Source organism: Oculina patagonica, chromosome 8 (assembly GCF_052425735.1).
Source record: "Oculina patagonica isolate OP01 chromosome 8, crgOcupat, whole genome shotgun sequence".
Taxonomy (NCBI): Eukaryota; Metazoa; Cnidaria; class Anthozoa; order Scleractinia; family Oculinidae; genus Oculina; species Oculina patagonica.
In genome coordinates this window covers 29446513-29466990 of record NC_135765.1, presented here as the reverse complement: position 1 = coordinate 29466990, position 20478 = coordinate 29446513, and the positions used below count along the sequence as shown (strand labels likewise).

The window sequence follows — 20478 nt, the reverse complement described above, 5'->3', positions numbered from 1 at the left end:
GCTCAAATCCCGACACAAATGTGTTCCTTGACATGAAACGAACATCTATGATTAATAACTAAAGTTAATTACCGACCAAAATATGACTGTCGTCCAGTCACGCGAAGTCAATAGCTCTCAGTTAATTTTCTCTCCTTACCTATGGTCGCGTTATTTGCTTTCATATATCGTGAATCTTCTCAAAGCAGCAAGCAGCTCTCAGGGAAGAAAGGCGTTGCCTGAAGAGAACAGTTTTACAATGTGATCACGAGATCAAAACCAGTCAAGCGGAATGCAACGTAATACATAACAACAAAATGTCACGTCAATTCCTAAGTACATGTATAGAATTATTCTCCTGTTGTCATGCATCGCGAAGCACTATGACTTGGTGAGTTTTACTCCACAGCCCTCTGAAATAAAAAAAACCTATGGGTCAGTTTTAAAGGAGCTGGATGGTTTTCCACGTTGAAAATGTACTGCAATAAAACCCCCCAAGTAAGGTTTAAAATCTGAGCCTGCATATTTGTAGCGACTATCAGTGGTTTCCTTTCCGAGCCTCATATTCCAAACGAACAAGAAGCTTTTAAAACCGAGTCACTTGATGAGTAACAGAAAAGTAAAAAAACCCAAGGGAAGTCAGGGGCACCCAACGGATCATTTCGGTTGATATATGTTCGGCAGGCCTGGTATCCTCTGTAATTATAGTAAAATGTCAGCTCGAACCTTCGTTATATGGAAAATATAATGCCTGTTTTCTAAAAGTTAAACATGTTGTTTTGGGTGTGGTTAGAAGCCAGTCACGATTTTTGGAATAGTAACAATAGCTCACAAACTTGGGTAAAGAGATTTGTCCCCTAGAAGTTTAATTCCGAAAAACTACATCCCTTAAAAAGGCACGCAATGCGCGCAAAAGCGATGACGTGTCACAAAGCCGAGGTCTCGAGGGTACCTAACCCGGGGGGGGGGGGAGGAGGGGGTACTCCGACTTGTAAATGACGGGGATGATCGAATGGAGGAAAAACTCAGGAGCCAAAAAAATCCCTAAGACTTCTGACATTACCCAAAAAAAATCCCCGGACCAAAAATAACCCCCCCCCCCCCAAAAAAAAAAAAAAAAAAAAAAAAAAAAACTTACCCCCTAAATTGCCAGGAGGGGCAAAAATATAACACAAAGAAAATCTTAAAAAATTGAACGCTCGTGTTACGTTGGTTTATTCGCGCCAAGGCACTTTAGGTTGTTTTTAATACCCCTCAAAAATCCCCTATTTATCGATATTTAAATCAAGTCACCCAAAAAAATACTAGCCAAGTTTTCCAACCCAAAAAAAATCCCAGAATCGAAAATTTCAAACCCAAAAAAATCCTTTGATCATCCCCGTCATTTACAAGCCGGAGTATCCCCCCCCCCTGGGGTATCTAGCCGTTAAATTGTCGTCTTGTGTATTTGCCGGAGAACTTCTTTAGCTACGGTTGTTATTTCCCTGTTTCTCCTATTCATCTGATTACTGGCAGGTACGAGGTCCCCTGTTTTTTGAGCTAAATATGACTATGAGTCACGAGACACGAGTCAATGAGTCAAGGTGATTTTACAAAAAGTGAGTTATTATCTATTAAACTACGATTTCCCTCTATACAAGTAAGCTTAGAAGCACTCTACTTTGCTTACTGTTAGTTCCACTCTTTGCTTGCGGTCACTTTCACTTCGGTTTGTTTAAGGTTAGTTCCACTCTGGTTCGCTTGCGGTTAGCTTTTACTTGTTAATAAGGGCAGCACTACTTCAAAATAATAACTCTGATTTAAGATTTGACTCATTGACCCATTGACTCACGACACATTGACTCATTTGACTCATAGAAACTTTTATCTCTTTCTTCGAGCTTCACTTTCGGAAAACAGTTCGCTTCTCGGAACAGATAACGTCCGCGGACAAATATAAGTGCATATTTTCGCGTCAAATGAACCCTTTTTTTTATTTTTTTGCTTTAAAGGCCGCTTATCAGTCTTAACAGAGGCTCGTCAAAAAATACAACCGAAACAGGTAGAGCGCGAATTGAAAAACATGCGTAACGGTTGTTTTTGGCGCCAAACGGCAACGATCTGCGTCACGTGGCTTTGCTTGTCAAATGAAAAAGGTAAACGTACGCAGACACATTCCGGAACGTTTCATTCAACATTTGATGAAGCTTTCGATGATGGCGTTCTCTGTAAACAGCAAAGGCAGGACATTTATATCAGGAAAACCAATCAATGACGGCCTAAGAGGCAGTATAATCGACACGATTATATTATTACTGCACGACTCGAGAACCACATACTACCGAAACAGATAGAGTGCGAATTCAAAAACATTCGTAACGGTTGTTTTTGGCGCGAACAACGAAGTCAGAACGCAAAGGAATGTAACCACGTGCGTTTACCTTTTTCATTTGACAAGCAAAGCCACGTGACGCAGATCGTTGCCGTTTGGCGCCAAAAACAACCGTTACGCATGTTTTGGAATTCGCGCTCTACCTGTTTCGGTAGTAGCATAGGTGTGATAAAAACCCGACTTAGCTTAAAGACAAAGAATCCCGTCCAGACAATTATAAGCTTGTGTTAAAATGTTTTTAGCATTTGTCACTTCCAATTTCCAACTCACCTCTTATCCGTTACTAGTTTGTTGGAAAAAAGGCCAAACTACGTGTGTTAAATTGGTTCAGCTGCTGGTTGGTAGCCAATGAATGTGCGTAACGTTTGTTTTGATTTAAATATCGTTCCTTTAGTTTTGGTGTATAAACATGTTATCTCTGCCTCTTCCCCCATCTTGCGAAGTGTTTCCGAGCATTCTCGAGTTCTGATCTTTTTGCGTGTACAAAATGTCGCATTTTGGCTTTTTTGGATTTTGGCTCATTTTTTTCATCGTCATCTCCTCGAATGGAATGAATGGCGCTCCAAGAACTGAGCTGAAGGATCAAGCTAAAAGCGAACGTTTTCTCCCTTCAATTCACGATTTGCTTTCGGTAAGTTTTCTGAACGCATCAGTTGCACATGTGTCTGCCGATAAGCTACGTGCTTCAGTTTACGCAGAGGGTTTTGTAGTCGTGTAAAAGTAACTGCGAAAAACAGGGACTGTGTCACAGCTAAGACTACAGTTATAAGTTCAATACATCGCTATGCATGAATCTTAATGTTTGCCAAGAAATTACTTCTGTGGATCAAATTGACAAAGCCACAGCTTCATTGCAACCAAAAGAGTCTCCCGGGTGTTATAATTTAAAGTTAAAGCAAACGAGATCATTGAAAACTGTTCAGCCCAACAGTATTTCAAAAACCAATATCACAATCCGTTTCAAGTTTCGGCACTTTTGGCCATCCATACTCCTTAAAAAAGCTTATTGTGTATTTGTTTGTTATTGAAATGTCCCTTTACTGTTTGAAGCGGTTATTTTTATATTTCAGTGGATTTTGATGGTCATTTGTCATTTAGATTCGCATGCTTAAATCTAGCTAAAATCCGTGACATATAGTCCCTTTAACATCGTTATCTCTGGATAAACTGCGAGATGACTCTAAACATTTTCTCTTGCTAGCTCTTAATTAATGTAGATCTAGGAATTTTCTGTCGTAGATTGCGGATGTAACCCGTGATGCAAATGATGCAACCCTTGAGTCAACTCGAAAACAAGTCTCAATACAGGGGAATTCAAAACTTTGGTTTTATTAACTGAGTTGATAAGGTAAATTGGCCCCCGTGAAGAAATTGAAGGCTGTCGTTTTGAGCTTTATAGCCTTCGTCAGAGCGACAAAAACGAGTGAATTCGTTCCGACAGTATGCACTTGTTTTTTTAGATGTTACTACTATTTTGTACCCCTTGTTTTTGTTGTCAAGTGGGTTATGAGGAGAAATATTTGGTTGCGTGGTGGAGAGTCTCACTGATGGGGCGAGAGGGGCGAGATCGTCTGGAGTGATTGACGGGGTCTAGAAAATAATAGAAAGAGCAACCAGCATTTGAAAAGAAATGTTCTATCACAAGAATGAAGAAGAATATTTTAAAATGATAAAGAGGAACAGGCGTTTTTTACGTGTATTTCAGTTGTTTGAGTTTATTAAAAACTCAGGCCGACAAACAGTTCAACTTTCGTGTCAGAAATCACACCTGCGAAATTACAGCTGTGTAAACATTCTACACTCAAATTTGAATACTTTAAATGGTAGTTAACACAAATTTAGGCTATTTGGTTCTCAATAGGTTTTAAGATTTGAGGAAAAATGTACATTGTTGCTAATAGAACTTTACGTTGTATTCGGCCTATTTGTTGTATAACATTTGCATACCACCTAAGTGTTCATGTAGAAATGAAGCACAAACCATTCAGCCTTAACATTATATACATGTAAACATGTATACATGTCTTGTCAAAACGAATTTCCCCCCAAAGTAAACATTTTTGATCAATTTTAGAAAATAAGAACCCGTTTCCTAATTTTAGGCTTAATTGGTTCTTATAAAAGGGAGTCTAATTTGCAAATTTTAGCCTAACAGGTTCTTAAATGTTAGGTTCTTCATCGCGGATTTTCACTTTATTTCGGTTTAGTTTTTCTGCCTCGCCCAAAAAGGCTAAGCGGGCGAAAACTCTAAAAATTTTGCAGCTTAATGACAAGGATTTCAAGAATCTTTTTTTGGTGGTCAGTAAAAAAACGTCATTTGGAAAGTTACATCGTCAGATCAATGTCATAATCACAAAGCAAGCCACACACTTGCTGCCTCGTCCCAGGCGTCCTCGTGGCCACCCAACAAACTTCAGTTACAAGTGTCATCTTGCAATAGTTTATACGTTTCCACTGCGTTTTGCTGATAAATGCGGTGTAACAAGTATCTATTTGATCGTATTCAACTTTGCAAGGAGGCGTGTTCGTCAAACAAATAACAATATTACGAGAGCACACTTGTAAAAAAGTTTGTTGGGCGGTCACGGTAAGGCGCGTCGCACTGTAAGTGTTTTGTTATATTGCACAACGAAGACTTAGGAAAATGTCGCTCGTCGGTCAAAATTCGCTGACATTACATTACAATGTTACCCATAGACGTCATGGATTTCGCAATGTTTCCCGCGAAGAGACTTTTGGCGGGAAACAGTTTTTATTGTTAGATGTCATGTGACCTCGAATTAGCCAATAAGACCGCGCGCTGTTGGTGAAACATTCTTGCTATACAACAGTGACTGTTGTCAGCTATCGTACTGAAGGGTTGAAAACAGCAGACAAAGGATTGAGGTATATGCTATTCAATTATTTTGTTTCTTTTTTGTTTAGGAAATGACAGAAAAATGTTATAAAGAGTGTGCTAGTGAACCAAAATCACAACTGAGCGATTCTGAAAAGGTAAGATGAGGGTCTGGATGGGGCTTAATGCGCGGGTACACCTGAAGGCCTTTTATCCACGGCTTAACTTGGATTTTATGCGAATATCTCGTTCGCGCTTCAAGCAATCCAAAAACTCTATGCTCAAAACACGAACCTATGTTTTGCGGTGTTTTGTAAATCTTTTGGTGATTTTTGGGGATGTTTGGGAGGAGATAGTTTCTCTCAAAGAATAAGTAAAATTTAGAGAAATAAGAAAAATTGGAGATTTAATGTGATTTTAGAATTAGAATTTGAAGTTCAAAATTGATAGTCGGACACCAGACTGTCCCCCTGACAACCTAGAGTGCTTTTGCGTGGGGCAAATGTCTGGTGGTGTTTCAACATTTTTTCCTTCTTCAACGCCTTCTCTAAACCTCCTAAAATCCATTCAAATTCGGTTATACCCCCGCCTTAACTGTCAGCTGAGATTTGTTCAAAATTTAAACTGTCAACTGAGAAATGATCATGATGGGTTTTTTCCAGCTTTCCGTCCCCACCCTTGGGAATTTTATGCCCAGTTTACAAAAATTAAGTGTTTATGTATCCTGTTCCTACTAGATTAAATGCTATGCATATAAACAAGTATGTATGTGTTGCTTTGGCGAAGCTCTGTTTGCTGGGATAATGGAAGACAATACTACCATTTGGAAGATTTTGGCCACGGGTGTGGCCGTTTATTTTTATATCAAGGATAGAAATCTTAAAATATGGAAACCTTAAACTATTATCCCAGCAAAGGTGAGGGAGAACCCGCCAACCCAAATCAACAAAGACAGAACAGAGGGAGTGGAGGGAGGGGAAAATTAACTTGACTAGTTGAAAGCCGGCCATGAGGAGAAAGGGCGATGTAACCGCGCCTGCACAACCTACATGTACATGCAAGAGCCCGCAAAATGTGACCGGGAGTAATCGTTGGAGAGGATTACACCGGAAGCTGGGAAAGACTTATGAAAGAAGCTACATAAACCCATTTATTTTTGCAAAATAAATATCTTTTGATGATTTTACCGAATTATTTGCCATGGAACTGGCATTTGAAAAGAAATCTTTACCACTTCCTTGGCCCAAAGCACTGACAAGGTTGCGTAAATGACTATGTTTTTCCTTTCAGGAATGTATAGCTCTGTGTATGGACGAGCACAAGGAGACACATGGGTAAAAAATTCACATGTTTGCCACCGAGCATCCGGCAGTAAAGACGTGCCTCATTCTACATTGTTTCAGAATTATAAAACTTGGGTTTCACTGTCACGCCATAAAATGAAATCGATGCCAAGAGTTTGTAATGTTAGAAAACAATTTGTAATTTGTTATATGTTTTAAAAGGTTACGAAATAAACAACTTTGTCAAGTCTCAGATCTGTGCGGTAATCCCATTGTTGAGTTATTTGCCGAAATGTTGACTGCAATTTAGGCCCCATTTACATGGAAAGAGGATGATCCTAGCACTAGGATCATCCTCCTTTCATGTAAAATAAAATGATCCTACTGATAGGATCATCCTAGTACTAGGATCATCCGAGCGCCATATGTTTTCACCTTTCAGTTTACATGTGAAGGGTTGTATTTGGCCCTAGCGCTAGGATCATCCTAGTGCTAGGACCATCCTATCTGAGATGAGGGATGATCCTAGCACTAGGATCATCCTAGCGCTAGGGCTAGATGCAACCCTTTACATGTAAACTGAAAGCTGAAAACATATGGCGCTAGGATGATCCTAGTACTAGGATGATCCTATCACTAGGATCATTTTATTTTACATGAAAGGAGGATGATCCTAGTGCTAGGATCATCCTCTTTCCATGTAAATGGGGCCTTATAGAGCTCAGTATGGAAACGCCATGTTGGTGTCCCTCGGATCGGAGGGACACTGGCCTCCGTTGTAGACGCCTGTGTATTTTTTGGGCGCGCATTTGGAAAATGCGAAAGGCGCGAGACGGCCACGCAAGGGAAAAAATCGAGAAAAAATAACGCATTTCGGTGGGTTTCCGTGCATGCGCCTTCTCCCTCTTACATCGCGTGACCGAGCAATTTCGCGTTTTTCAAATTCCCGCACCAACATGGCCAGCCAATGAAAACATCTGGAATTCATTTCTGCTCTTCAAGCGATTACTCTTCAGTCTCTAACGAACATCTACACATTCACATTATGTCCCTTCCAACTATACTTTAACCGTCCAAACTGGTAAAAATCACAAGGGGAATCTTGTTTTTTTTTTGCATACCGTATTTTCTCAATTAAACGCCCCCGGCATTTATTTCAAACTTGGCTCCGTGGATCCGGGCGTTTATTTGAATGGTGCAGTTTATTTGAGGAAAATGTTTATTAAACAAGGGTTTTTAATCATTATTTGTGACATGAATGTATCTTGCCAACATACCTAAAGCATATTACACCTCAAATGAATGCCTTAAAGGCTTATTTACCACTCTACCTTGGAGACCTGGCGTTTATTCGGGGCCCGGCGTTTAATCGAGAAAATACGGTATTAGGCACTGACTTGGGACAAAAAGCTTTGACTCCCGTAAGGTAAAAAGCCACAAATCAAGGAGAGGCTGACGTTTATACCGGGCTGTAAACTGAGACAGTGTTTCATCGGGATATCTAAACACCGTGAAGAGAGTTGCAAAAAGATACGACGCGCAGCGGAGTATTTTTGATAAAATTCGAGGTGTTTGGATAGCCGATGAAACACTGTCTCGAGTGTTTGATATATCTTCTCAATCAGGCGAATAAAAAACTACGGAGTAAACGGAGAAATAAAATCGTTAAAATCTTAGCAAATTAAGACCGGGTATCCAAACCTCTTTCACGGTTACGATTTTCTTTGTTTAAATTTGATGAAGAATTAATGAGTTTGAGAAATCATCTTCGACCTGAACGGGATGTAAAATTAGAAGACCTTGCGATTTAAAACTTTAGAATTTGATGTCGTTACGTGAAACCCAACAATTTTATGACACTTCACATCAGATTAACATCACATCAACTAGCATAGGCCTTGGCCTTGCAAAATAAGCGCAAAGTATATCATAGCCTTTAGTTAAGGACTCCTCGGTGTTTTTTACTGAGTCAAAGTGTTCTTTCTATGAGATCAAAGCATGCTTGGTCAAAGACGTACATGCAGAAATGTAGGCAGGGGGTGCGATGGGTGCGTCCGCCCCAACCACGAGCCACAAACGTCCACCTAAACGGAGAGTGGAGGTTAAAATGACTCTAAGAATGAGACTAGAATGCAGGAAATGTGCAGGAAACTTCCCGGGGATGAATACCCCCGGACACCCGAGACGCTCACGTCTCTGGCGCTCGCACCCACCCCTGCACCCTGTAATCTAATCTGCGTAAACTGTATTCGCTGAAAATTCACGCCCTCTTGTTTTCTTTGGCTAAACAAGCACACTAGTTTGTCCACAAGACCAACCTGCACATAGTCGTCATGCAAAAGTTTGGTTCTTTGATTGGTTGGCTGAACCATGTTCAGAATTCCCGAAGACTGTCAAACTTTCCCGAAGAGCTAGCTGTCGGGGAAGGAACAACAAGCAGTGTTATGGCGTGTTATGGCACACGCGTGTCATGACACGCGTGTCATTGCACGCGTGTCATGGCACGCGTGTCATGGCACGCGTGTCATTACACGCGTGTCATCGCACGCATGTCATGGCACGCGTGTCATCGCACGCGTGTCATCGCACGCGTGTTATCGCACGCGTGTCATGGCACGCGTGTCATGGCACGCGTGTCATGGCACGCGTGTTATTGCACGCGTGTCATGGCACGCGTGTCATGACACGCGTGTCATGGCACGCGTGTCATCGCATGCGTGTCATGGCAAACGTGTCATGGAACTCGTGTTATTGCACGCGTGTCATGGCACGCGTGTCATGACACGCGTGTCATGGCACGCGTGTCATCGCACGCGTGTCATCGCACGCGTGTTATCGCACGCGTGTCATGGCACGCGTGTCATGGCACGCGTGTCATGGCACGCGTGTCATGACACGCGTGTCATGGCACGCGTGTCATCGCATGCGTGTCATGGCACACGTGTCATGGAACTCGTGTTATTGCACGCGTGTCATGGCACGCGTGTCATGACACGCGTGTCATCGCACGCGTGTCATAGCATTGCACAGCATTGCACGCGTGTCATCGCACGCGTGTCATCGCACGCGTGTCATGGCACACGCGTGTCATGACACGCGTGTCATCGCACGCGTGTCATAGCACGCATGACACGCGTGTCATGACACGCGTGTCATGGCACGCGTGTCATCGCATGCGTGTCATGGCACAAGTGTCATGGAACGCGTGTTATTGCACGCGTGTCATGGCACGCGTGTCATGACACGCGTGTCATCGCACGCGTGTCATAGCACGCATGGCACGCGTGTTATTGCACGCGTGTCATCGCACGCGTGTCATTGCACTCGTGTCATGGCACGCGTGTCATCGCACGCGTGTCATCGCACGCGTGTCATAGCACGCATGACACGCGTGTCATGGCACGCGTGTCATGGCACGCGTGTCATCGCACGCGTGTGTCATCACACTTTCACACATTTTAACCATGGTTAATTGGGGCAAGTTAGTAGTCACAACAAGATAAAAATTTTAATTTTAATTTTAATTTTAATTTTAAGTTTAATTTTAATTTTAATTTTAATTTTAATTTTAATTTTAATTTTAATTTTAATTTTAATTTTAATTTTAATTTTAATTTTAATTTTAATTTTAATTTTAATTTTAATTTTAATTTTAATTTTAATTTTAATTTTAATTTTAATTTTAATTTTAATTTTAATTTTAATTTTAATTTTAATTTTAATTTTAATTTTAATTTTAATTTTAATTTTAATTTTAATTTTAATTTTAATTTTAATTTTTTATTTTAATTTTAATTTTAAATTTACATTTAAATTTAAATTTAAATTTAAATTTAAATTTAAATTTAAATTTAAATTTAAATTTAAATTTAATTTTAATTTTAATTTTAATTTTTTATTTTGATTTTAATTTTAATTTTAATTTTAATTTTAATTTTAATTTTAATTTTAATTTTAATTTTAATTTTAATTTTAATTTTAATTTTAATTTTTAAGGTGTAATTGCTGATTGAGCCAATTAAATATGGATAGCCTCCAACAAAGCAGCCAATTATACAGCAACAAAACGTTGACTTGTGGCTGTTACTCTGACAAGTTCAAACTTGGGAAACCTTACGCTCATTCAATTATACTCTCGGGCTAAAATTATTGTAAAAACTTGCACAGATAAACAATGTCCGTTAAGCGGGCTTTACGATGTAAAAGAGTTTGCCACTCCGTACACAGAAAAGTGTCCGTTGTCCGTATTAACGGGTGTCCGCAGAGCGGGGTTCCACTGTATTAAAAAGCAGCTAACATCCTTTATAAAAAAAAGTCAATAACATGTTTTTGTATTGGCGAAAAAGGCGTCTTAAAGTCACTTCTAATATGTTAAAAAAGACTGAAATATAGAGTACAAACTTCTTTCCTCTAGAAAGCCTATACTGTAGGTTTAAACAAAAGCAGTAATTGAGGTTAATTGGTCAAAAAAATGGATAAATAAAAAAACAGGCAACTCTTAAATGCCAGGTCCTGCAGTGTCAACGTCTACGTCAGTGTCCTTAATATTTAATTAAGCAAGACTGTTAGGTCTATGAAATTGTCAACTATGTATGTTTAGTTGCGTACAAAGTCTGTTTGAAATAGTAAATTGCATAGAAGCCTGTTTGGCATTGTAACATACGTTGCAAGACAATTTGGAATAGCAAATTGTGTAGCCAGTGTATTTGGTGTAGAAAATTGCATAGAAAGTCTGCGTGGTGCAGCAATTTACGTAGCAAGTCTGTTTGGAGTAGCAAACTACGTAGCAAGTGTGTTTGGTATAGCAAATTGCGTAGCAAGTGTGTTTGATGTAGCAAATTACGGAGCCAGTTCGTTCGGTGTAGCAAATTACGTAGCAAGTGTGTTTGGTGTAGCAAATTGCGTAGCAAGTGTGTTTGGTGTAGCAAATTACGTAGCAAGTGGGTTTGGTGTAGCAAATTACGTAGCAAGTGGGTTAACATGTGCACACGCGTGTCATCGCAAGCGTGTCATCACACGCGTGCCATCGCAAGCGTGTCGCACGCCAATTTTCCTTCCGTGATACCTGACGTATATATACTTCTATAATAAGATACTGCAATATCACAGCGACAAACCGATGAGTGGTGCCGGATCTATTGAAGACCTGGATCAGTAACTTAGTTGAAACGGAAAATATAGACGGCAAACTGATCCTGACGGCTAAAGCGGTCAAAAATAAACAAAGTGGATAAAAAGAAAAAAACTAGAATATATAGAAAAAACTTTATACTTCTGAGTAGATACGCGAAGATGTAGTTACGCAGTAGAAAAGAGCAGCCTTTCCTTTAGATGAGGGAAATATATTTCGCAGTGAATACGCAAATACATGGATACGCAGTGAAAAGTACGTGGATACAGAGCGGATACGCACTGAGCTGGATACAGAGTGGATACATTACCCGGGGGGGGTACTCGAAAAAGTTTAGTACGGGGAGGCTCCGCCCGGAGATCCAACCCCTTACCCTTTTATATACCATTCTGATAGAAAAGGTACCCCTTTTGTATACCTTTCATTGCAAAAAGGCACCCCTTTCATATACCTACACGACATCATATTTACCTAAAACGGGAAGATTTCTTGTCATTTTTATGTAGCGCTAAATAAATTTAAACGATACATCCAAAAGTTGCGTCTGCTCGAAATATTTAATGTAAAGGCCTTTTAAAAATATCATTATGGCAGATTTCCCTACCCTTTCATATACCTAAATTTGTGAAATCCCTACCCTTTTATATACCTGGAGCCTGAAAAAGGTACCCCTTTCGGGCGGAGCCTCCCCGTATAGGCCATTATAGGGAGTACCCCCCGGGATACATTACCAACACGGGGAGGCTCCGCCTCAAGTTCTAACCCCTTACCTTTTTATATACCATTTTTGACAGAAATTGTACCCCTTTCGTATAACTTTAACTGAAAAAGGTACCCCTTTCATATACCTAAGAGACATGGCGTGTACTTAAAATAGGACGTTTTCTTATCATTTTTATGTAGCGCTTAATAAATTAAAATAATACAGCCATAAATTGCGTCTGTTCGAAATATTTTAATAAAAGGCCCTTTTAAATAGCCACATGACAGATTTCCATACCCTTTCATATACTTAAACTCGTGAAATCCCTACCCTTTTGTATACCTGAAGCCTGTAAAAGTTACCCCTTTCGGGCGGAGCCTCCCCGTATAGGCCATTATAGGGAGTACCCCCCCCCCCCCGGGATTACCAACCAGCAACCCTCCTCCTGATTTGCTGTATTTCTTGAAAAAATTTTTACTGTCCGTTTACAGAAAAATCCTCACCGATTTTTTCACGCAAACCTCGACTTGCTTACAAGACAAGTTCACAGAGCGCGGAAACGAGAAGCGAACGACTGTTACGCAAACCGCAACTTAGTTTTGAAACGTGAGAAACTGGGATCTAACAATGAAAATACAAACGTGATGGGCTCTGGGTACCAGGATGGTCAAAGACGTCAAAAGTACAAGTTTCATGACGGTCCTTGCATTTAACGTTTAAAGAAATTTTTGTAAGATGTTGTTCACTTCACTCCACAAAATGGTGAAAAACCTGATAACTTGCGTGACAATGACTTCTCGGATCACAGAGCCTGCTACAACACTCCGTCACGGAGTACTCTTGTTTGATTACTCGGGGCCGATTACACACTTGGCTGAGACGGATCAAAAGGGCTACAAATTTGTTCGAATACTCTTTTGTGGAGGATAGGTAAGCACTTAAAGGACAGAATGGTGATTAGCTTTCATTTTAACTTCAGTGTAGAAATAGGATATAATTTGCAATTGAAATCTGTTAAGGACAAGTCATTTCAGGTCGTTTATTCTGTTTATTCTTATTAAATTCTAAAGAAATCCATTGAATTCCGCGGGATTTTTGGCTTCTACCCCCAAAGAATCCCGTAACATTTCACCCATTCCCCTTAAAGATTTCCTGTATTTCTTATCTTAGCCCTTATGCACCTTTCAATGAAGGGAAGGCATTTGAAATAGGTTGAGACTTTCTGTTCAAATGCCCAACCCAGGCCCAACCTTAGGGCATTTGTGAATGTTCAAAAGTGTCAATTGCTGTCAATTCCCCTGCCTATATATGCCCGGCCTCCCTCCCGCCCCCCAGCAGCCAAACATTGATAGGTGCATTAGGAAATCCACAAATTTTTTCTCTAAGAATTCCACTCAGTAATCCTCACCAGAGAGGGGGGGGGGGGACTGTTTTTGCTTAAGTAATACCTCATGAAAAATGCCCCTGAAAGAGATTCATAGCTTCTAGATTTCAAAATGTTCTGAAAGGCATGCCCCCTGAGTCCACTAGCAAGATCTTGCCTTGTCTTAGTATGGCATAGGTCTGGTTGCGGCCCTGGTCTTGAGTTTTGATTGACTCGCTGAATTGTCCGATAGAGAGTGTGTCTTTTGTAAAAAAAAAGGTAAATAAAAGCAACTTTATTTATACACGGTTTGTGTTTAAAGCTAGAAGCTCGTGGGGCCGTGTATATGAAACAAATATAATATATTAAATAAACATAACATGGTTATAAAAATCCTAACTGGCAGGTCAGGCAGACCAGATGGCTATTTACAAGCATGACCGAGGATTTGGGGCATGTTTAAAACAGAAAATGGCGAAAGGGCGAAATGATGAAATGATACTGAAGATAAAAGCCAAAGTTATACGATATTACCGTTCTACTGGAATCTTCATATGTTGCTGAATTTATTCTTGTAGATAAGTCCCGAAAAATAAAAGAAGTTAAACTGCAATCACAAATTCTCCGTCACGGCATACTAACTATGGTCACGGATGTCTCTTTGTTACTAACAGGGCGCTGTTTGATACGCCTAGGACATTCTTGATCGAAATGTCGGCGTCTCGTTTCAACATCGGAAGAAAATGATTTGTTTATCTATTATTTATCACTGAGCAGTGGCTATGAAGTTAGGCTTTGAGCTCCAACATTCACATGAAATCGATTGCTTTAAACCGAACCTACTTCGCGATGAAGTTTATACACAATACAAGTGGCAAACGTACTTTGCACAGAAACGGAGTGACGTTCGATGTCTATATCAGTTCTTAAATACAACGCAAGCTTTGTAGTGCAGTGTAGATACTGATAGGCAACTTGGTAAGTACTAAATGAAAAAAAGATATCCTGGATTGCTGAGACATTTTAGTAATACGTTCAATTTAGCCTTGTGATAAGTGACAAGTATTCATTATATTCCTGGGCCAGAAAATTGAAATGGCTTATAATAAATGTTCCTTTGAAATAGTTGACCATAATTCAGGCTAGACATGAAACAGAACTGCCTTGAAGTTCAAAGGAAACCAACCTATAATATTTACGTGTATCTATCTTATCATTTCGTCATTTCGCCATTTCGTGTTTTAAACACTCCCGAGGATGTGAGCTCGGGGCAACCGAGAACAAATCCAGATAGTGGTCACCGATCAGAATGGGACTTGAACCTGGGACCTCCAGATTTCAAGTCCGGCGCTCTAACCCCTCGGCCACGCTGCCTCCTGTGATAACTTTTGTGGTTGGCCAGAGTGATAACTTTTGTGGTTGGCCAGAGTGATAACTTTTGTTTTGGTTTTACAATTGAATGAAAACTGAGCGGCAGGCATTCCGTTGTAAGTTACAGACTGTTAAATATAAGCTACAGTAAGGTATTTACGCTACAGATTAAGACTAAAATGCAGCAATGGTTGTTATTTCCAGTCAGCTTAAGAACACTCTAGAGTCCAAAACGCTTCCGGCAGCCCACGATGTCACATCAGGTGAGTCTTCTACAGCCATCTTGTGACACTATAGAAGATGCCTCCAAATACTACTCACTTGGTTTAAATCAAAAGAAAGTAGGTGACTTCAAATCAGCACTTCAGTCAATCCAGCGCTCAGTGGATATCAGGCTGAAATTGTTAGGTGAGCATAAGGACACGGCAAGCAGTTATTATTCACTTGCCCTAACTCAGGATGCCACTGGAGACTTGAAATCTGCCGTTCAATCACATCAAAGAGCTTTGGATATCAGGGTGAAAGTATTAGGGGAACACTTAGATACCGCCTGGAGCTACTTCTCCCTAGGAATCACGCAGAAAAAATTGGGCGACATCCAAGGTGCTTTGAAGTCGCATCAACAGGCGTTACACATGAGAGTCAGACTGCTGGGAGATCATAAGGATACTGCCTCCAGTTACTTCAGTGTTGCCCTAGCGCAAAACACGTTAGGAGACCAAAAAGGTGCTGTTCAATCACATCAGAGAGCGCTGGACATCAGGCAGAAGGTACTAGACGTACATCTGGATACCGCCTGGAGTGCTTATTCACTAGGGCTGGTCCAGAAGGCACTAGGAGATATTGCGGCCTCGCGGCAATCACACCTTCTTGCTTTGAACATGAGATTGAAATTACTGGGTGAACACGTCCATACTGCATCAAGTTATTTTTCTCTTGGGTTGCTACAGAGAGCTATTGGTGACGACATGAATGCAGCACTGGAATATCACTACAAAGCCCTTGATATACGTCTGAAGTTGTTAGGTGAGGATAAATGACTGAAGTCAATGTCTTGACTGTTTTTTTTTTTTTAACAAGATAGACATATGTCCCACTTCCCAATCCTGGGGGGAGGGGGGAATGGTACTACCTTATTTATGTAATGTATTTTTTAAATTTATTATTTGTAAATAAATATAAGTGATGCTGGAGTGGTGCTTCCATAAATTTAGGATAGGGGTGTGCCGCCAAGGTTCTTAAACCCTGACCCCTGACCCTATTTATGGATAAAGAAAGCGAAAATTGATACCCTTTTTAAGGCCCGAAACCGAAAAATGACACCCTATTCAAGGGGAGGAGAAGCCGTCCATGACGACCCAAATAACAGCTAACCGCGCACGGCAAAACACAAATCTCTATAAAATCGCTTTACTAATACCTGAACAGAAAATTCAGTTTTAAGATACCTTTTTTGGTTTAGCTGGGCGTTTATTTTAGCTTATAGAATGTAGGTACCCTATCTAAGGATCACACCGGGAACTCATTCCCAAAAGGAGCAAAAATGATACCCTATTTAAGGACCCAAAACCTCAAAAACCATTCCCTATCGGGCGGCACATACCTATATAGGCCACATATGGGAGTACCCCCCCCCCCCCGGGATATAGGTATGCACCACAATATTTTAGCCTTTACAATTTAAATTAAAGTAACTCTTTCTAAGGAACACAGCAGAATCACATTGCCAAAGTGGCAAAAAGGATACCCTATTTAACGACTAAGAACCTTGAAAACCGTACTCTATATATGAGAATATTTCTCGCCCCTTGACTCAAATTACAAGGTGTTGAGTTATGTTCCATTTTTTCTCACTTAAGGCAACCATCCTGATACTGCACTTAGCTCTTATTTCCTGGGTAATACTCAGAGTGCCGTGAACAACCATGCAGGTGCTTTACAGTCCCATCAACGAGCCTTGGATATAAGACTGAGCCTGCTTGGAGACCACGCAGACACTGTAACTGCCTACTTGGCTGTCATTGCCGACTTGGGAAATCTTGGCGAAACAGAAAGAATGAAGGAGTTGAAGATAAAGTGCGACGAGATGCAAAGCCGACTAGGTACAAAGAAAAGTCAACTTCACACTAAAGCTAGTAAGTCTTAACTCTGGTCTGTGAAATGTAACAGTGAATCAAGATTAAAGTTATTAGGGGGGAAACAACTTCCTTTAGAATGTGTTGATTTAGTTGTAAACTTTGCCCTGAGTAACAGCACCCCTTGTTTTGAATGAAAAGAAAATTGGTACTTGTTCAAACCAGAGAGGGATGTTGGATAGCATCAGCCTTGTGGTGATGTGTTTCTAAATCACAAACTGTTGGCACTGGGAACCAGGCAACCTTTAAACTACTTCATAATTCAGGATCACGTTAGCTTGCATCACTCTGTTTCAGTAAAATAACTATCACATGAATTGTAAAAATACATCATGCTACACATATAGCTTAGGATGTACAGTCTACTCATCAGTTGCTATATCGCTAGCTCGCACTAGCACATCTCAGTTCGCTAGGTTCCGTCTAATGTTTTGTTTTGTGGTTTAGAAGCTTAAACAAGCCAGCTCACTGAAAGTCCAGCCGTGGGCTCTTTTGGTCTGTATACCTTCAAAATTACCCCAAATCTTTGTTTCTTTGTGATTTTTCAGCTAGTGTCATAAACTCTTTTTCAACTGGTGAAATTAGCTGAAAGCCAGCTCTTAGCCACATCCCTGTCAAACACAATGAAAAATCCTTTTCAGTGGCATGCATACACCAGGAAGTGTTTAAAAAGAGGGATGGGACAATATTTGCAAAAGTAAAGGTGGGATTTTTCTTGCTTAACAAGGGGCCCTGAAAAGAAGGTAGTTTTTTGGCTAAAAATGTGGGTAGAAAGAAGGTGGGCCTCTTTTGCTTAAAATAGGGTGAGGCAAGTCCCCTTGGCCCCTCTCTATGGTCTACCACAGTGACTATTATCTAATGCTTGCATGTAAGAGTCAGATAGTGTCCTCAGACTTTCGGATTTTCATTTTACGGCAGAATCACCAACAGTGAAGTCTGTAGTCTCTTCGGTGACTTCCCCAGAAGTATTCATCTCTTACCAATGTGGATCCAGAGAGGTTGCATTGGAATTGAAAAAGAGGCTTGAAGAGACTGGAATCCACTGTTGGATGGACATCAGCCAGATGGGAGGAGGTGATGCCCTGTTTGCGCAAATTGATGCTGGAATTAGAGCTTGTAAGGTACAGACATCATCATCATCATCATTATTATAGTTATCGATCGAGGGTAAAATTATATTGAAGGGAAATGAAAATAGGCCTTATGCATGATAACGTCATATCCTGAAAATTCACCACCAAGCCTTGTTTACGGAAAATTTTCTCAACACTCAGCCACCTTCGTGCCGTTTTTGCGTGGGTATTCTTTTTATCTTTGCTGCTTTGGGAATTCGTTCATGAAAAAGCCACTCTAGCTCAGCCATTGGTGATGAATCTAGCCACTCTGACGTAAACATGCATAAGGGCTATTGCTTCGAGTTAGCGCAACTAGGTTCGAATTAGCGAGGGTTCGAGTTATCAGGAGTCGACTGTACTATACTTAATTGGTCAATAAACAAGACAAGTGTTAAATTCAATTATTTTTTAGTACTGAAGTACCAGTTACATTTCGCCAAAAGCTCATAAATACTGTATGCGACTTTGTGCCCAGATTGGTAATCATGGTAAAAATGCACTCAGGTAACACAGTTTGCTGATTATTGAAGGAACTGAGGGGCAGCAGTGTTGGAGGGGGGGGGGTTAATTGAACCACAACAAAATGCGAACCATTGCCTTAAAAAAAAATTCTGACTTATTCATAGCCTTGTTTGTTTATCCTTCATTCTAGGTTATGATCTGCTGTGTGACAGAGAAATACTGTATCTCAGAAATTTGTCAGCGTGAAGTAACGCTGGCAGATGCATTACGAAAGCCGATTATTCCTCTGCTTTTAGAAGAGCAAGACTGGCCTCCATCAGGACAACTGTCCTTGATATTTGCTAAGCTGCTTTATATTAATATGGTTCCTGGTTTAGAAGCATTGCGCAGCAACAGATTTAATGAAATTCTTCATAAAGCTCAGTGGCATGTTTCACATTGATGCTGCTGCTTGCTGGAGGCCGGGGGGGGGGGCACTCCCATATTATGAGCTATATACGTATGTGCGGCTGTTTCAAGCAGTTTAATCTGCGATAGCTAGGGTATAGAAATCAGAGAGTGTTGGTATGACAGAATAAGGTACTAGAAATAGAAACTTGGAAGATAAAGAGGCTTTCCTAAACATAATAAAATCATCATGGCAATGTTGTTGACAGATGGTTTTCCATTAAAAACTCTAATAGTGATACAGTTCTAAAAAAGGCAAGTCTACGATAGGGTAGGGAATTTCGGTGTCTAGTCTAGTATAATAGGGTTGCAAAATCAGCTGAACATGGTCTGGTATAGGGTAAGGTTTTTAGAGTCGCAGCGGCACTCCCCCACCCAAAAATATACAGAGTCCCTCCCCCTCCCCTGGGCTGAAGGCTTACCCAACTTTCTTAGTCAGCCTAGGAGAAAATTTTAATATGGAATATCAAATAAAAATTTGTACTAGCCTCTGCAAAGCTCTAAGATTATGTAATAAACCTGTTTTAATATTTGAGTTTTATTAATTTACATATACATACAACTTTACCATGTATGATCAGAAAATTTCTAAAGGAGAATGATGATATTACTACTTTTTCATGTATAATTCTAAAGGGGATACATATTAATAATTTTAGTGTTCTCAGATTGCAAGGAATGGCACATTTTCAAAATTCAATGCCTCAGTTATAGATGTAAGATCTTTGATTATTTAGCTATTTCGTTAGTTTCAACAAATATTTAACAATTTAAGAGGGCAAGCTCAAAGTTTCTATCGGCTAATAGTTGGTGAGGGGAAATGTGCCAAGCCAACTATCAAAATGCCAGTAAAAACTGAGGTTGAGTTTATTTAATTAGCATGACCCAGAAACCAATCTATTCAACAAAAATTCAGTAAATTAGGGGTTTATTTGTGATTTTTTGGTTTGTGATAATTTTCAGCAATTTTACTTGCGCGCACTTCTAGGGCAGTCTATCAAAAATTAGACTGCCCTTGCGTAGCCAATCAGATTACGAGTTTACCTTTAATAGGTGGTCACTTGATTATAATTGCTAAATCTGTTATATTTAGCTGATATCAGTTTAAGAAAATTATCCTTAATAAATTCATTTCAATTGTATTTATTTTATTAAAATTATATTAAAATTATATTAATTTTTAATTGTCCTCCATTTAATATTATTAGACTAGCTAAAACAAATTATTTCAGATTTTTAAAAGATTGTCAGAATAAATCAAAATATGTCTCTTTCTGCAATA

General features: G+C 40.0%; 3 protein-coding genes across 3 annotated transcripts in view; 2 read left to right on the top strand and 1 right to left on the bottom strand.

The window, feature by feature from the left end:
- The window catches only part of LOC144664286 (uncharacterized), a 133031-nt gene extending 132626 nt beyond the window's left edge, over positions 1-405 (bottom strand). The window contains exons 1-2 of the mRNA XM_078525390.1: positions 320-405; positions 140-218 (exon numbers count right to left, since the gene is read on the bottom strand). The gene's annotated coding sequence lies outside the window, so the exon portion shown is untranslated. The remainder of the gene's footprint in view (positions 1-139; positions 219-319) is intronic.
- A 2378-nt stretch (positions 406-2783) lies between these two features.
- LOC144661915 (mitochondrial import inner membrane translocase subunit Tim13-like) lies at positions 2784-6716 on the top strand. Its single transcript, XM_078522618.1, has 3 exons — positions 2784-2981; positions 5276-5344; positions 6477-6716. Exons 1-3 carry the CDS (start codon positions 2838-2840, stop codon positions 6522-6524), a joined length of 261 nt encoding a protein of 86 aa, XP_078378744.1. The 5' UTR covers positions 2784-2837; the 3' UTR covers positions 6525-6716.
- A 6133-nt stretch (positions 6717-12849) lies between these two features.
- LOC144663513 (uncharacterized) lies at positions 12850-20403 on the top strand. Its single transcript, XM_078524483.1, has 5 exons — positions 12850-13233; positions 15242-16063; positions 16897-17172; positions 18091-18293; positions 18940-20403. The coding sequence occupies exons 2-5, from the start codon at positions 15289-15291 to the stop codon at positions 19189-19191; spliced, it is 1506 nt and encodes a 501-aa protein (XP_078380609.1). The 5' UTR covers positions 12850-13233; positions 15242-15288; the 3' UTR covers positions 19192-20403.
- The last annotated feature ends 75 nt before the right edge of the window (positions 20404-20478 follow it).

Coding starts and splice junctions, on each gene's coding strand:
- LOC144661915 (XM_078522618.1), top strand. CDS start 2,838: ATGTCGCATTTTGGCTTTTTTGGATTTTGGCTCATTTTTTTCATCGTC. Junction 2,982..5,275: donor CAATTCACGATTTGCTTTCG/GTAAGTTTTCTG, acceptor TTTTTTGTTTAG/GAAATGACAGAAAAATGTTA. Junction 5,345..6,476: donor AACTGAGCGATTCTGAAAAG/GTAAGATGAGGG, acceptor TTTTCCTTTCAG/GAATGTATAGCTCTGTGTAT.
- LOC144663513 (XM_078524483.1), top strand. CDS start 15,289: ATGTCACATCAGGTGAGTCTTCTACAGCCATCTTGTGACACTATAGAA. Junction 17,173..18,090: donor TCAACTTCACACTAAAGCTA/GTAAGTCTTAAC, acceptor ATTTTACGGCAG/AATCACCAACAGTGAAGTCT. Junction 18,294..18,939: donor CTGGAATTAGAGCTTGTAAG/GTACAGACATCA, acceptor CCTTCATTCTAG/GTTATGATCTGCTGTGTGAC.